General features: G+C 39.5%; 1 protein-coding gene and 1 pseudogene across 3 annotated transcripts in view; both read right to left on the bottom strand.

Annotated features, from left to right (window-relative positions):
• The window catches only part of RFTN2 (raftlin family member 2), a 68,556-nt gene that overhangs the window by 8,417 nt on the left and 45,035 nt on the right, over nucleotides 1-15,104 (bottom strand). For both annotated transcript variants that reach the window (XM_032278768.1, XM_032278767.1), the window contains exon 8: nucleotides 7,488-7,566. In XM_032278768.1, coding sequence (XP_032134659.1) covers nucleotides 7,488-7,566 — 79 coding nt within the window. The remainder of the gene's footprint in view (nucleotides 1-7,487; nucleotides 7,567-15,104) is intronic.
• On the bottom strand, nucleotides 5,250-5,822 carry LOC116551992 (annotated as a pseudogene). Its single transcript, XR_004269151.1, has one exon. The product of XR_004269151.1 is annotated as a 60S ribosomal protein L24 pseudogene (transcript).

Here is a 15,104-nt window from a genome sequence, read left to right as displayed (position 1 = left end):
CATATTTGTGCATGGCTGTGAGTGTTTTAGAATATCAAAAAATATCAATATACTACATTTTTTTTTTCCTTTCTTGAGACAAGGTCTCTGTCATCCGGGCTGGAGTGCAGAGGCATGCTCATGGCTCACTGGAACCTCTACCTCCTGGGCTCAAGAGATCCTCCCACCTCAGCCTCCCAAGCACGTACGACTACAGGCATGTGTCACCACATCTGGCTAATCTTTGTATATTTTGTAAAGACGGGATTTCACCACGTTGCTGAGGCTGGTCTTAAACTCTTGGGCTTAAGCTATCCAACTGCCTTGGCCTCCCAAAGTGCTGGGATTACAGGTGAGAGCCACCATGACCGGCCCACTGCTCTTCTCTCTACTAGCTGAACGTCGTTTTTAGCTGGAGAAAATGGAGGCTCATTTGTAGTGTCCAGATTTTTCTTCAGTTTTGCCATGTAGTTAGTAGTGCTTAATCATCTGGTATTGAAAGAAAAATATTCCCATGAAAAATTAGCAACATCTCATATTACTAGGCACTGTGCCAGACACATCTACATATGTTTTCTAACTGACTCTCCTAGGAGCCCTGTGGCATGTCCTAATGTTGGCCATATTTTATAGATGAGGAAATGGGGGCTTGGAGAGTGTAGCCGAGGCTGTGTCTCTCCCTGCCCTCCAGGTCCCTGGAATCCCTTTCAGAGTTTGTTGTCTACTCTGGAGACTACCAAGTAAGAACCTGACTCTGAGTTAGTGGCAACCAAATTCTTTAAGTGACTTTTTATCTCTTGTAAATAAGTATCAAGGGGAAGTATGGACTCAAAAATTTAACTGAAATAGAGACCTTTTAGGTAATACAAAAAATCTGATGAGTTTTATTTGAGTCTTCAAAAGAAACAAAAAATTACGAAAGGTTTTGGAAGAAAACTTGAAAAGCACATTTAACAGATGGAGATAAAGTCCTGATTAGAGTCTTTTACCCTACTCAGCATAGCTATCATTTCCTTGAATGCATTTAGAGGCCTCTCCCCAAAATAAAGAAACATAAAAATAGATGAAAGGAACAGCAAGATAAAAAGACCCTGACCTTTCGACACGACACAGAGAAAAGAGAAGTTAACAACTTCACTAAGCTTCATAAGCATTCCATGACCCAAGGACAGTCTTCACTGAAGGATAAAGACACAAAAAATATAGTATAGGCAATTTAAAGAGCAAATGATCCTTTGACATTTTATTTTTTAAATTATCATACAGTAAAAGTGACTTTGGGATGTACAATTCTACGAATTTTAATATGTGTATAGATTTAACCACACTTGCGACACAGAACAGTTCCACCACCCCAAAACACTCCTCTATATATCCCTGTATCACACCCTTTCACCAGCCCTAATCCCTGGAAACGATTGATCTATTCTCTCTTTCATGTTTTCTTTTTCTTTCCTTTTCTTTTATTTTTAAGACAGGGTTTCATCATGTTGGTCAGGCTGGTCTTGAACTCCTGACCTCAGGTGATCCGCCCGCCTTGGCCTCCAAAGTGCTTGGATTACAAGCGTGAGCTACCGCGCCCGGCCACAATTGATCTATTCTCTACACTGTAGTTTTGTCTTCTTGAGCATGTCATTTAAATAGAATTATACAGTCTGTAATATTTTGAGGCTGGCTCTTTTATTCATCAAAATACCTTTGAGATTAATCCAAGTTATGTGTATCAGTAAGTTTATTCCTATTTATTTTTATGTTTTACTTGTAGAAACAGACTTTATCTTATTTTACTTTTTTTAATGAGACAGGGTCCCAAGTTGCCCAAGTTGGTCTCAAACTCCTGGCCTCAAGGCCATCCACCTATCTTGGCCTCCCAGAGTGCTGGGATTACAGATGTAAGTCATCATGCCCAGTCCTTTTTATTTCTGAGTATTTAATTGTATGGATGTACCACTGTTGTTTATTCATTCACTTGTTGAAGACATTTGGGTTGTTTCCAGTTTGAGGTGATTATGAATAGAATTGCTAAAAATATTTGTGTGTAGGGTTTTTGTGTGAATGTAAGTTTTTATTTCTCTAGAGTAAACACCCAAGAAGGGGACTGCTGGATCATATGGTAAGTGTCTGTAACTTCATAAGAAGTTGCCAAACTGTTTCCCGGGGTGGATGATATGGTTTGGCTCTGTGTCCTCAACCAAATCTCATCTTGTAGCTCCCATAACTTCCATGTGTTGTGGGAGGGACTCAGTGGGAGGGAATTGAATCAGAGTGACAGGTCTTTCCCATGCTGTTCTCATGATAGTGAATAAGCCTCACAAGTTCTGATAGTTTTAAAAATGGAGTTCCCCTGCAAAAGCTCTCTCTTTGCCTGCCGCCATCCATGTAAGATGTGACTTGCTCCTCCTTGCCTTCCACCATGATTGTGAGGCCTCCTCAGCCACTCAGGAGCTGTGAGTCCAATTAAATCTCTTTCTTTTGTAAATTGCCCAGTCTCAGGTGTGTCATTATCAGCAGCGTGAAAACGGACTAACACAGTGGATATACCATTTTGCATCCCCAGCAGCTGTGTATGAAAGTTCTGATTGCTATTCATCCTCCCTAGTTCTTGGTATTGTCGCTATATTTTATTTTAACCATTTTAACAGGTATATGATATCTCATTATGAGTTTGCATTTGCACACCCCTAATGACTAGTGATTGAAATATCTTTTCATGTATTTATTTCTCATTTACATATCCTCATTGGTGAGGTATTCCAGTCTTTTAACTATTTTTTAACTAAATTGTTTTCTTACTCCTGAATTGTAAGGGTCCTTTCTTGATACCCTCTGGGTAAAATCGTTTGCTATGTATATAATCTCTGAGTTTTTTCTCTCAGTTTGTGGCTTGTATTTTCCTTCTGTTAACAATGTCATTCACAGAACTAAAGTTTTATATTTTGATGAAGTCTCTTTTTCAATTTTTAAATACATTATGCTTTTGGTGTTCTGTGTAAAAAATTTTTTTTTTTTTTTTTTGAGACAGGGTCTCACTCTGTTTCTCAGTCTGGAGTACAGTGGTATGATCATGACTCACTGCAGCCTCAACCTCTCAGGTTCCAGCAATCTCCCCACCTCACCCCCACAAGTAGCTGGGATTACAGGTGCTCACCACCATGCCCAGCTAATTTTTCTAGTTTTTGTAGAGACAGAGTTTTGCCATGCTGACCAGGCTGGTCTCAAACTCCTGGTCTCAAGTGATCCTCCTGCCTCAGACTCCCAAAATGCTGAGATTACAGGTGTGAGCCACTGCACCTGGCTCCTAAAAACTCTGCCTAGCTCCACTTTATGAAGATTTTTCTCCTATGTTTTTTTCCTAATAGTTTTCTAGTTTTACTAAAATGAATTATCTCTTAATAGCTTAGAGAAAACTGAGGCAGTAAATGAGTCTAAATATTTTGAAATGACATTTTTCATGTTTAAAAACATTCGCAAGTATCTAGAATATTGCATAAGATATATCTGTGAAATATAAAACAAATTCCAAAAGTAAAGGTCTCCATAACTTCAGAAGAAAACATTCCAATGATATGCTTTCTTCATTGTGCAATTCTCAATTTCCTCCTCCACAAAAGGGGCATGAAATGGGTTTGTTGAATGTAACAGTACTGTTCCGTGGTGAGTGAAATTGGATAGAAAAAGTCTTATATTTCTTGACATTAGTCTTAGTAAAAGAAACAAGAGAAATTTTTTTCAAAGGTCAGACTCCCCATGAAATTTATTGTTTAATGAAAATGCACTGACAATCCTAGGACAACACTTGTAATGTCTGAAATATCTAGCAACTGTTTTTAAAGCTAAACATCTTTGAAAAAATTCTTTGAAATATTTTGTAAATGAAGCAATCCCCCCATCAACCCCTTCCAAACAATAACCGATTTCAAGGTATTAACAAAGAAGAGTGCTTTTATGGATCTCTGACTGCATAAATTTTTTCAAGGCATATTATAAATACAACTTTCATAAATACATATGAGATAGCTGAATTAATTTTTTGGTAATAAATTAACTCTGTAGTGATATTAATAGTTTACTTTCCCAAGAGTATTACTGCCATTTTGAAGTATAGTAAGAAATTATTTCCTTAAGTAAAAACTGAAAGAATTTCCATATCAGCTTTCTGTTATAGCTGTTAGACACTTTGGCTCCTACCTAAGCTGTTCTGCCCTGAAATAATCTCAAGATCCTGAGATTTCTTACTAGAAAAATTAAACACTTGTCAAATGAAGAAATAGTAAATCCATTTAGAAGCAGTATTGTAAGTTATAAGATAATTATTATTAGATTTGTCATTGATACAAGTCAACTCAATTTACTTCCCATTATGTAAATGAACCAGTAATTTTATATTACAATGAAATATAAAGATTACCCAAAGAAAAGTTACGACTAGACACTACTGGATATATCTAAAGTTAAACAAAAAAGGGCTGGGGACAGTGGTGAGCACCTGTAACCCAACTACTTGGGAGGCTAAGGTGGAAGAATTACTTGAACTCAGGAGTTTGAGACCAGGCTGGGCAACACAGGGAGTCCCTGTCACATAAAAAAGTAAAATATGATAAACAAAAAGAGCCTAAGTATTTTCAGGAAATTAAAAATCTGATATCTAATATTAAGTAAAAGTGACTCTGAAGTAGCTGGATTTTGATCTTATATTTTCACAAACACAACTTCATGGCCCTCAGTAAATTAAAACTCCATGAGGTTGTGAATTCTGATGATTTTTCCTAAAAATAATGGCCATTTGTAGAATGTTAAAAAAAAAAAAAAAGAAAGAAAAAATAAAGAGATTATGACATGATGAGAAGTTTGCTTTGGGGAAAAAAGAAAGGACAACTTTTTCTGGCCATTCTCTACATATTCCCACCTTTGCTTCTTTTAGGCAGAATATTTCTTTTATTTATTCATTTTTTTTTTTTGAGACGGGCTCTCACTCTCACTCAGGCTGGAATGCAGTGGCACTATCACAGCTCACTGCAGTGCTGAATCCTGGGCTCAAGTGATCTTCTCACTTCTATATCCCAAGTAGCTGGGACTACAGGCATGTGCCACGATGCTTGGTTAATTTATTTTTTATTTTTTTGTAGATGCAGGGTCTGCCAATGTTTCCCAGGCTGGTCTCAAACTCCTGGGTTCAAGTAATTCTCCCACCTCAGCCTCTCAAAGTGTTGGGATTACAGGTGTGAGCCCTTGTGCATGGCCTAGACAGAATATTTTTCTTTCTTTCTTTCTTTCTTTTCTTTTTTCTTTTTAGAGTTATAATCCAATCTTTATTTAAAAATCTAATCTGCCAGCTTAGCTTTTTCCACCAACTCGGGGAGCTGAAACTTTCACAGGCTTCACAATCTTTTGCTTAGGTGCTGCCTTTGTAGGTGCCTTAGCAGCAGTCATCGCAGTCTCTTTAGATGCTTGCTTAGCCTTTTTTGCTTCCTTGGCAGCCCTGATAGCTTGTTCTCACTGAGCCTTTCTAACTTCAGGTTTCTGATTCCTCTTGGCCATGACATCAGCAAGAGATGCACCAGTAATGGCCCTCTGGAATTTGACTGCTCGGTGCGTTCTTTTCTTTTGAATTTCTTCCTACTGTCCCTTTTTGTGCTTTCTTCTGTCGAGGACAGTCCAGTTTATCTGCTGAGGATTCCTCTTGGAAAAGAAAGCCGACTCGCATTTTGCATTAAGAAACTGGAAAACCTTCCCGTCGGTCCTGGCGTAGCGCCTCCCGTTTCCGGGGTAGATCTTGCACCCGCTGAAACTGCACAGCTCGAACTTCATGGCAGCGGCTCCCCGGTAAGAGAAAAGATGGTGAAGAGAAATCTTTTTTTTTTTTTTTTGAGAAGAAATTTTGTTCTTGTTGCCCAGGCTGGAGTGTAATGGCGTAATCCGGCTCACTGTAACCTCCCACTCCAGGGTTCAACCAGTTCTCCTGCCTCAGCGTCCCAAGCAGCTGGGATTATAGGCACCCACCACCCTGCCCAGTTGGGTGTATTTTTTGTATTTTTAGTAGAGAAGGGGTTTCACTATGTTGGCCAGGCTGGTCTTGAGCTCCTGACCTCAGGCGATCCACTTACCTTGGCCTCCCAAAGTGCTTGGATTATAGGCATGAACCACTGCGTCCGGCCCAGAATATTTCTCAATAAAATGAACTTGAGTAAATCTCATTGTTGTGGAGGAGTGCAGTGCTCACCTGCGGGCTTTAATGTGATCTTTCTAATATCCGTGTACTTGGTCATTTCTATTCTCCTGCCTCTCCATCTTCCCATCCACCTCTCTACCTCTCTACCTATTTACCTCCTGAGCTAGCCAGCCTCTTTCCAAAATTAATGTGAGACAATTTAACATGGCTGTATTATACACAAAGTCAGTCTAGCTCTTTGATAGTTTAGATAACTTTAAAATTTACTAAATAATGTTTTATTTTTTCAAATATCTGCAGCTTTGCCCCAAAACATAAAACAGTGTTTTCTTGATTTAGGTACAAAAAAAAGAATCACTTTAAATAGTTTTCTGGTCCATTTGCAAATTTCTTGTTTTGCAAGTTATGCTTTTTTAATACCCAGATTTCCTCATTCAATCATTGTATTCTAGCTGTGCATCCAGTAAGAACAAGGTCACTTGAGGCTCAGAATAGCCCTTCAGCAAAGTGCTGAAAAAATATAGACTTGAGAAGATAATATAAAAGAAAAGTGTTGCCAAAGGTCAAGATAGCCAATGGTTGCATGGATGTGTTGCAAGATCAGGCACATTCACAAGATTTAGAACCGTAGGGGCAGAAAAAACTGTTCCTTTATCCTCTTAGGTTCAGTAGCTGAGAACTACAAATTAAACTGACAAAAGATATATCAATAGGAGAAAAGGTTTATTTTCAATGCACACAGTCTCTTCACAGAAAAGTAGCAAAACCTCAATGAGGCAGTTTGGTGTAGAAGATCTAGGAGTTTATATACCATTTTAACAAAGGGTGATAAGTTGTGGACAGGTGACTAGACAAAGGAAAAGGAGTTTGGGTTTCTGGGGAAGTAAATTGTGAGAAGGCAAATACATGGGGTAAACTAATGGAAGATCAAGCTTATTTTAGTAAGGTTTGTTTTTGCAGACTTATCAGTAGGAATTGTCTCTGGTGATTAGACACCTTTATAAATGGAAATTTACGTCACCTTTATAAAGTGAAATATATGCCCTGTTTTTCAGCAGAAAGATAGAGGACAGAGAGTTCCTCCTGTGTCTGCTGTTTCTTAATTGCCTTCAGCTCAAAATAATCCTCATGCAAAAATGGCATATTTTGAGATGGCATATTAGAATCCCCTTTGGAGCTATTTCATGTTGCCTGATTGCTAGCACATTTCCCTTATAGGTTGGTTCAGAGGACTATTACCATATCATGTCCACGCTTCCTCATTTGGAATTACAATGAGAGTTTAAGGATTAAATGCTTCAATATAACATTCAGTTAATAAAACATCAATTTTACTCACATCTGGTGTTTGAACAGCTGAATTCCACATAACTGGCCTCTGAAGGAATACGATCTGCTTTGTAGCCAAATTCCCTTCACTGCAAATTAAAACAATAGTATTAGTATTTCTGAATTAGTAATTCTCTATAGTTCATAATTGGCTGGAATATTCCATATGTAGTTTTGTAAAATAATCTTCTGACCAAAAATAATTATAAAACATAATTCTTTTTTTTCTTCCAGTGATGGAAAAAATGTAAAACATAATTCTATAAAAACCACATCTGGAAAAAGAAGAACGACCCCTAAAAAACTGAATATGGTCACTACAAAAGGAAACAATTTTAATGTTTAAAGACTCTTGTAATCTCACCAGACTGACATCAATATTTTCGTTTCTTTGTTTCCCCTCTTAGTCTTTATCAGCTTGTGTATTTGCATGTCTGTAATCACTGCATATTTATATTTTGTTTCTATGCCCTTCACTGAATACTCTTTTTTTGTTTGTACACTGTAATCGTCTTTTTAATGGTTGCATAATAACTCAAAGAATTAAAATATCAAAATGTACTCAACCTTTCTTTTATTATTGGAAAATAAGGTTGCTTCCAGTTTCTTGCCAGTTATAAATAAATGATGCTGTTATAAAAAATATGTATCGTATTCATCTTATGAATTATTTTCTTGAAACGAATACTTAGGAGTGGGATTATTAGCTCAAAGCTTATGATTTAAACTCCTTGGTATTCATTGCCAAATTTGCCTTACAAACAGAAGAGACCAATTTAGGCTGCCACATGTGAGAAAATTTACATTCATTTTCAATTGAGGGACTTCAACTATAGCTAGTTTTACTCTCAGATGCTTCTTTGTAGCCAGCTACTCAGTATTCTCCCTATTTAACTATCATCATGGCAAATTACCCCTTGCCAAAGACTACTTGGGGTTTGTATTCCTCTGAAATGCTTTTCACAGAGTCTCCATGGATTTATGGGGAGGAGTGTCTGTAGCTAATGTTGCTCAGTTACGACTTTTATTATGAAAAAAACCCAAACAAAACCTTACTATTAGCTGCATTTTATGCTGAGCTCTTTTTCTGGAAAGTGAATGCAACACTGAAACTCTGGCTTTAGTTATATGTCAACTGCACACCATTTGCAAATCCCGACCTTACTGATACCACTGAATTTTGAGAAATATCAAATCTTTCTCAAAGTGATAACAGGAGACTGCTTCTTTTTTATTTTCATTTTTGAAAGACTGTTTCTAGTCTAATCTCATTAGAGCAAAAAACTTACATAAACATATAGTAACTTTGGGAACAAATCATGAGGCTTTGGTACACGGATAGGATTAGCATGTGTACAGAAAAGGCTGGTCATATGTTTTGGAAGCATGAAGTATACTGGAAAAAGTCATGGTTTTGGAACCATATAGTTCATGTGTTCAAATCCAAATTTTGTCATAGTATCTAATAGTTGACACCTTTAATCAATTAAACCTTAAATTCTCTGACTGTTTTCTATAAGGGACCTTGATAAGTGATAAGTGAAGAAAAGGCATGTGTGAAGAGCTTCCCATTGTGCCTGCCACTAGAAGAAGTACAACAAATGTGATTTCTTTCCACTTTTCCACTCATTTAGTGAAACACACGGTGCAGTTAAGGGAAGGGAGGAAAAGTTTCAGAATCAAGAATATCTTTCAGAGGGCAAATTCAAGGGACAGCCAGATATGGTGTTCATGCCTGTAATCCCAGCACTTTGTGAAGCTGAGGGGGGAGGATCCCTTGAGTCCAGGAGTTTGAGACTAGTCTGGGAAACATACTGAGACTCCTGTCTCGACAAAAACATTAAAAAAAAAATTTATCCAAGTGTGGTGTCACATGCCTGTGGTCCCAGCTACTTGGGAGGCTGAGGTAAGAGGATCACTTGAGCCTGGAGGTTGAGGCTGCAGTGAACCATGATCATACCATTGAACTCTAGAATGGTGATAGAGAGAGAAAAACCTCTTTTTTTTTTTTTTTTGAGATGGAGTTTTGCTCTTGTTGCCCAGGCTGGAGTGCAATCTTGGCTCACTGCAACCTCCACCTCCCGTGTTCAAGTGATTCTCCTGCCTCAGCCTTCCGAGTAGCTGGGATTACAGGCATGCGCCACCATGCCCGGCTAATTTTGTAGTTTTAGTAAAGTTGGTCTTTCTCCATGTTGGTCAGGCTGATCTTGAACTCCTGACCTCAGGTGATCCGCCTGCCTTGGCCTCCCAAAGGTGTGGGCCACTGCACCCTGCTGAGAGAACCTGTCTTAAAAGAAAGAAGGTAGGAGAAGTAAAGAAAAAAGAAAAACAAATTCAAGGGACAGGGTACGCGGGAATAGAGAAGAGACCTTCTGGTTCATGTTCCATGTGTGTGATCCAGGTGGAGAATCACATGAAAGAACCAGGCCTGGAACGATCCAAAGATGGGAAGGAGGGATCAGGGTAGAATTCTTCTTCTTGAAGAGAAAGCAGGAGCACGTTGGGGTAGGGATTGCTGGAGGCCTTACAGGATTGCTTACAGACCAACTACGGATGGGACAATTCTGAATGCACTAAGATGTAACATTTGGCCTACGGCAGGCTTTACAAACTTTACTGTGCATTCCAAACACTGAGGTGTCTGTTGATTCCAGGGTTCACTCCACGTCTATGGAATCTTCATTTCACCAGGCTCCCCAGGTGGCCCTGATGCACAGTATACTTGGGAACCAACATCAGAAGACACAGACTTGGAAGTGTGGACTTCTAGGCCCTGGGGATTACTTGGTGATACTTCCTTCTATCAAAGGCATTCACTATTGGTTTTCCTTGAATAATAAAACCCACCAACAGCTCCTCTTGGTATGGAGTGTGGAACCAAAAAGGGCTTATTTTCTGGAAGCATTCTTGATGTCTATTTTACCATATTCTTCTAATGTGACAAGTGTCCTTAAATTTTTTGGACAATTTTCGCCAGATAGGCTGCCTAGAGCCATACTGAAGACACATATGTTTAACCGCCTGCAGTTTCTCAATGTATTCCTGACCTGACTTGTCTAAAATATAAAGGGATTTTATATTTTGGAATGTGGGTGAGGAGTTACTCCCTCTGCAGTCTGACACAATTCCTGGCAGCAACCCCAAATTATGAAAGAATATCTCTATCAATGGATCCTGAGGCAGTGGGGGAAGGAGAAAGAGGAAGGAGATGGCTATCAAAGGCTCCGTGGGTTGGAGGTGGAGGTAGGTAGGTTAGGGATGTATGCCAAGGAAAAAAGTCCTCAGACGGTGTGACGTGCAGTGCTCGATCCTGGGTTGAGAATCATCGCCTGTATGTTGAAATAGATTCTCTCTGCCAGTGTTCTGCTTGATATTTAACACAGGATGCAGAGAGGTGAAACATGTAGCATAGGGGAGGTGAACCCCCCGTAGCTACTTCAGTGAAGCAAGAGCACTGTCAAACCTATTCCTCCTCTGGTGTGAAGGGGACTGCCTCTGAAAAGGCAGAAGCTTTTTAAGCATGAGCTTTATTTAATTTAATTTTTTTTTGAGGCAGATTCTCACTCTGTCAGCCAGGTACAGTGCAGTGGTATGATTGTGGCTCACTGCAACCTCCGCCTTTTGGGTTCAAGCAATTCTTCTGCCTTAGCCTCCTGAGTAGCTGGGATTACAGGCATGCACCACCACACTGGCTAATTTTTTGTATTTTTAGTAGAGACAGGGTTTCACCTTGTTGGCCAGGCTGGTCTTGAACTTCTGACCTCAAGTGATCCACCTGCTTTGTCCTCCCAAAGTGCCAGGATCACAGGCCTGAGCCACCGTGCCTGGCCTAAGCATGAGCTTTAAAACTGTTGGGTTGAAACTGACAAGTAATGGATCCCGAGGCAGTGGGGGAAGGAGAAAGCCTTCCAGTGGCTCTATGAGGAGTGGTTTGGGGAGTCTAACGAGATAAAAAGCAAATGTGGAGATGGTTTGTCAAAGGCTGACAACTTTAGACAGCATTCAGATGCCCAAAAATAAGACTTTGGAAAGTCAGCATCTGCCTACCTCTTGGGGAGGTCCTCAGAGTCAGATCCCTAATTTGAGATATGTCTGAAACTTCTATGTCCCTGATTTTCTGAGGACCATTTTGATTTAAAATAGGTCCTGCTATTTTCAGACCAGCTGTGAGACTACGTGGAATTGTTTTGGTTTCGAGACTGTAATCATGGTAGACCTAAGGGAAAGAGGTCTGAAGTCTTATAGAGGGACATCTATTTGGTAGAGCAAGTAAGTCCCTTATGGTTCCCAGTGGTTCCTGAGCTGTTTACAGAGCTGGGATAGAATATTTTTCCCTTAGCAAATTGGTGGTCATTATGGGACCTGAGAGGATGTTTCAAACGCCCTGGATGATTTCAGAGGACAGAGCCCACATCTCTTACTCCCTACAAAAATTTTCATCCAAAAAGTGCTGTTAATTATTGATTAATCATTGAAAGCTTTGCTTTAAAATTCCGCCAAATGAATTCAGTTTTGCCAAGAGTGGCTTGCACTAGTTGTAAAACAAACAAGCAACAAAAGTGAAACTAAAAAGCAATTCTATTTACACTTTGATAATATCTTCAGTGATAATTTTTTTTTTTTTGGAGACGGAGTCTCGCTCTGTCACCCAGGCTGGAGTGCAGTGATGCAATTTGGGCTCACTGCAATCCCTACCTTCCAGGTTCTAGTGATTCTTCTGACTCAGCCTCCCGAGTAACTGGGACTACAGGCATGTGCCACTATACCCGACTAACTTTTTTTTGGTATTTTTAGTAGAAATGAGGTTTTACCATGTTGGCGAGCCTGGTCTCAAACTCCTGACCTCAGGTGATCTGTCCGCCCTGGCCTCCCAAAGTGCTGGGATTACTGGTGTTAGCCACTAACCCCGGCTGATAATTAAATTTAAAAAACATTTTTAGGCTGGGTGCGGTGGCTCACGCCTATAATCCCAGCACTTTGGGAGGCCAAGGCGGGTGGATCATGAGGTCAAGAGATCGAGACCATCCTGGCCAAAATGGTGAAACCCTGTTTCTACTAAAAATACAAAAATTAGCTGGACGTGGTTGCGTGCACCTGCAGTCCCAGCTACTCCAGAGGCTGAGACAGGAGAATTGCTTGAACCCAGGAGGCAGAGGTTACAGTGAGCCGAGCTCACACCACTACGCTCCAGCCTGGCAACAGAGCGAGACTTGTTCTAAAAAAAAAATTTTTTTTTGTAGGCACTTACAAGGATAACTTGAAATTCTTGGTTCAATATGTGCCTATAATTTCAAGCATCTTTGAGAGCTAGAGTACTTGAATTTATAGATAGGTGGAGGAGAGTTGTTCTACATTCTTTAAGATATAAAAACCAAGGACATTTTTGATTGTCTCTGAATTTCAGCTTATGGCATTCTCGCTCCCATCTGGAGAGCCCACTCTGCCACCTCTGCCTGTTCCCATCCTGCCCATCTTTTGAGATTAGTTTCAGGTGTGACCTCTTTCATAAAGTCTTCTCTAACCCTCCAACTGAAGAGTAGCACCCCCTTTTCAGGGCTCCCACAGGCCCCTCTTAGGGAGCTTAATCCCTTTGACCAGATGATATAGCTACTGGCACACACATTTTCCTTCCACCAGATCTAAGCTCCTTAAGGAGCTTGTCTTCTCATCTCTGCATCTTCCACATTAATGAGCAGAAACTGGTGCTCAGTAGATAGTTAAGAATCAAGTAATTTATAAATAAATGGTCATTTGGTTTCTGTGATAATATATTGATACCAGGGAACATACTTCAAAAAAGAAAAAAACCATGACAAGAAAGCAAAGGCTTTGCAGAAGAGACAAAAGCTTTGCTAGGTGAGTCATGATTGGTTCACTGCACTCCAGCCTGGGCAACACAGCAAGACTCTGTCTCAAAAAAACAAAAACAGGCTTTGCTAGGTCCTTACTTTTTATTTTGCTAAGTCTTTTTACAACAATGAGGTTCCTTGATCCATTTAGTATGAATCTTAACTCTTCTGTCTACTCCTCACAAAACTTTTCATCTGCATGACCCTACAATAAACATAGCCTACAGAATTTTATATGAATTTGAACTATTAAAATGCCTCATATTTTAAAATAATTTACTCTTCCTTTTCTCTACTAACTTCAATGAAGGGAAGGATTTCTTAAACAATATACCAAATAGGGTAAAGACAGATACATTTGCCAAGTTTAAAATTAAAAACTTTTATTAAAGACATAGAGTGAAAAGACGAGCCACAGAATTAGTGAAGATAATCGCAACATGCATAATAAAGGACTCTTTATTTGTTATACTTAAATAAGTTATAAGTAGAAATTTTTAAAATTAAAATTTAAATTTTTATAGAGATGGGTCTTGCTATGTTGCCTAGGCTGGTCTTGATTTCCTGGGCCCAAGCTATTCTCCCAGCTCAGTCTCCCAAAGTGCTGAGATTACAGATGTGAGCCACTGTGCCTGGTCTTATGAATAGAATTTTAGGCCGGGCATGGTGGCTCACGCCTGTAATCCTAGCACTTTGGGAGGCTGAGGCAGGAGCATCACCTGAGGTCAGGAATTTGAGACCAACCTGGCTAACATGGTGAAACCCTGTCTCTTCTAAAAAAACTCAAAAAAAAAAAAGAAAAGAAAAGAAAAGAAAAGAAAATATTACCAGACATGGTGGTGAGTGATTGTAATTCCAACTACTTGGGAGGCTGAGACAGAAGAATTGCCTGAGCCCAGGAGGTGGAGGTTGCAGTGAGTGGAGATCATGCCATTGAACTCCAGCCTGGGCTACAGAATGAGACTATGTCTTAAAACAAATAATAAACAAACACCTTAGAATTTTAAATGTGGGCAGAAACACTTAAACAGATACTTTATGAAGGAAAAATCCAAGTGGCCAATAAACATATGTGCCCAATCTCACACATTTGTAATTAGGAAATTACAGTAATTAGGAAACTATAAATGAAAGTCAGACTGAGATCAGACTATATAGTCTTAATCAGAATGGCAAAATTTACAACTATGATAGTATTTTGTGTTGAGGCAATGGTGTCTCTGACATTCTGCTAATAGGAGTGTACATGGAAACAATCTATTTGAAAAAAATCTGGTATTTATCTAACAAAGCTAAAGAAGTGCCCTGTGACCCAGCAAGTCTGCTTCTGGAAGCTTACACATGTGTGTTTTGAGACATGTGTGTTTTGAGACCGACTCTCACTCTGTTGCCCAGGCTAGAGCGCAGTGGTGCAATCTTGGTTCACTGCAACATCTGCCTCCTGGCTCAAGCGACTCTCGTATTTCAGCCTCCCAAATAGCTGTGACCACAGGTATGCGACACTATGCCCGGCTAAGTTTTGTATTTTTAGTAGAGACAGGGTTTTGCCATGTTGGCTAGGCTGGTCTTGAACTCCTGACCTCAGGGGATTCGCCTGCCTCAAACTCCCAAAGTGCTGGGATTATAGATGTGAGCCACCACACCTGGCTTGCATTTTATGTACTTTCTATTTGAGTGTTTTATGCCACATAAATGTTAAAATTACTTAAGACTCTATTGTTACATGTAAGACAAACACATATAAGGAAGAACGTTTTCACTGGCAGTAGTTTTAAGTT

Source organism: Sapajus apella, unplaced genomic scaffold (assembly GCF_009761245.1).
Source record: "Sapajus apella isolate SASKATOON/1434 unplaced genomic scaffold, GSC_monkey_1.0 scaffold10, whole genome shotgun sequence".
NCBI lineage: Eukaryota > Metazoa > Chordata > Mammalia > Primates > Cebidae > Sapajus > Sapajus apella.
This window is presented reverse-complemented; position numbering and strand designations above follow the sequence as displayed.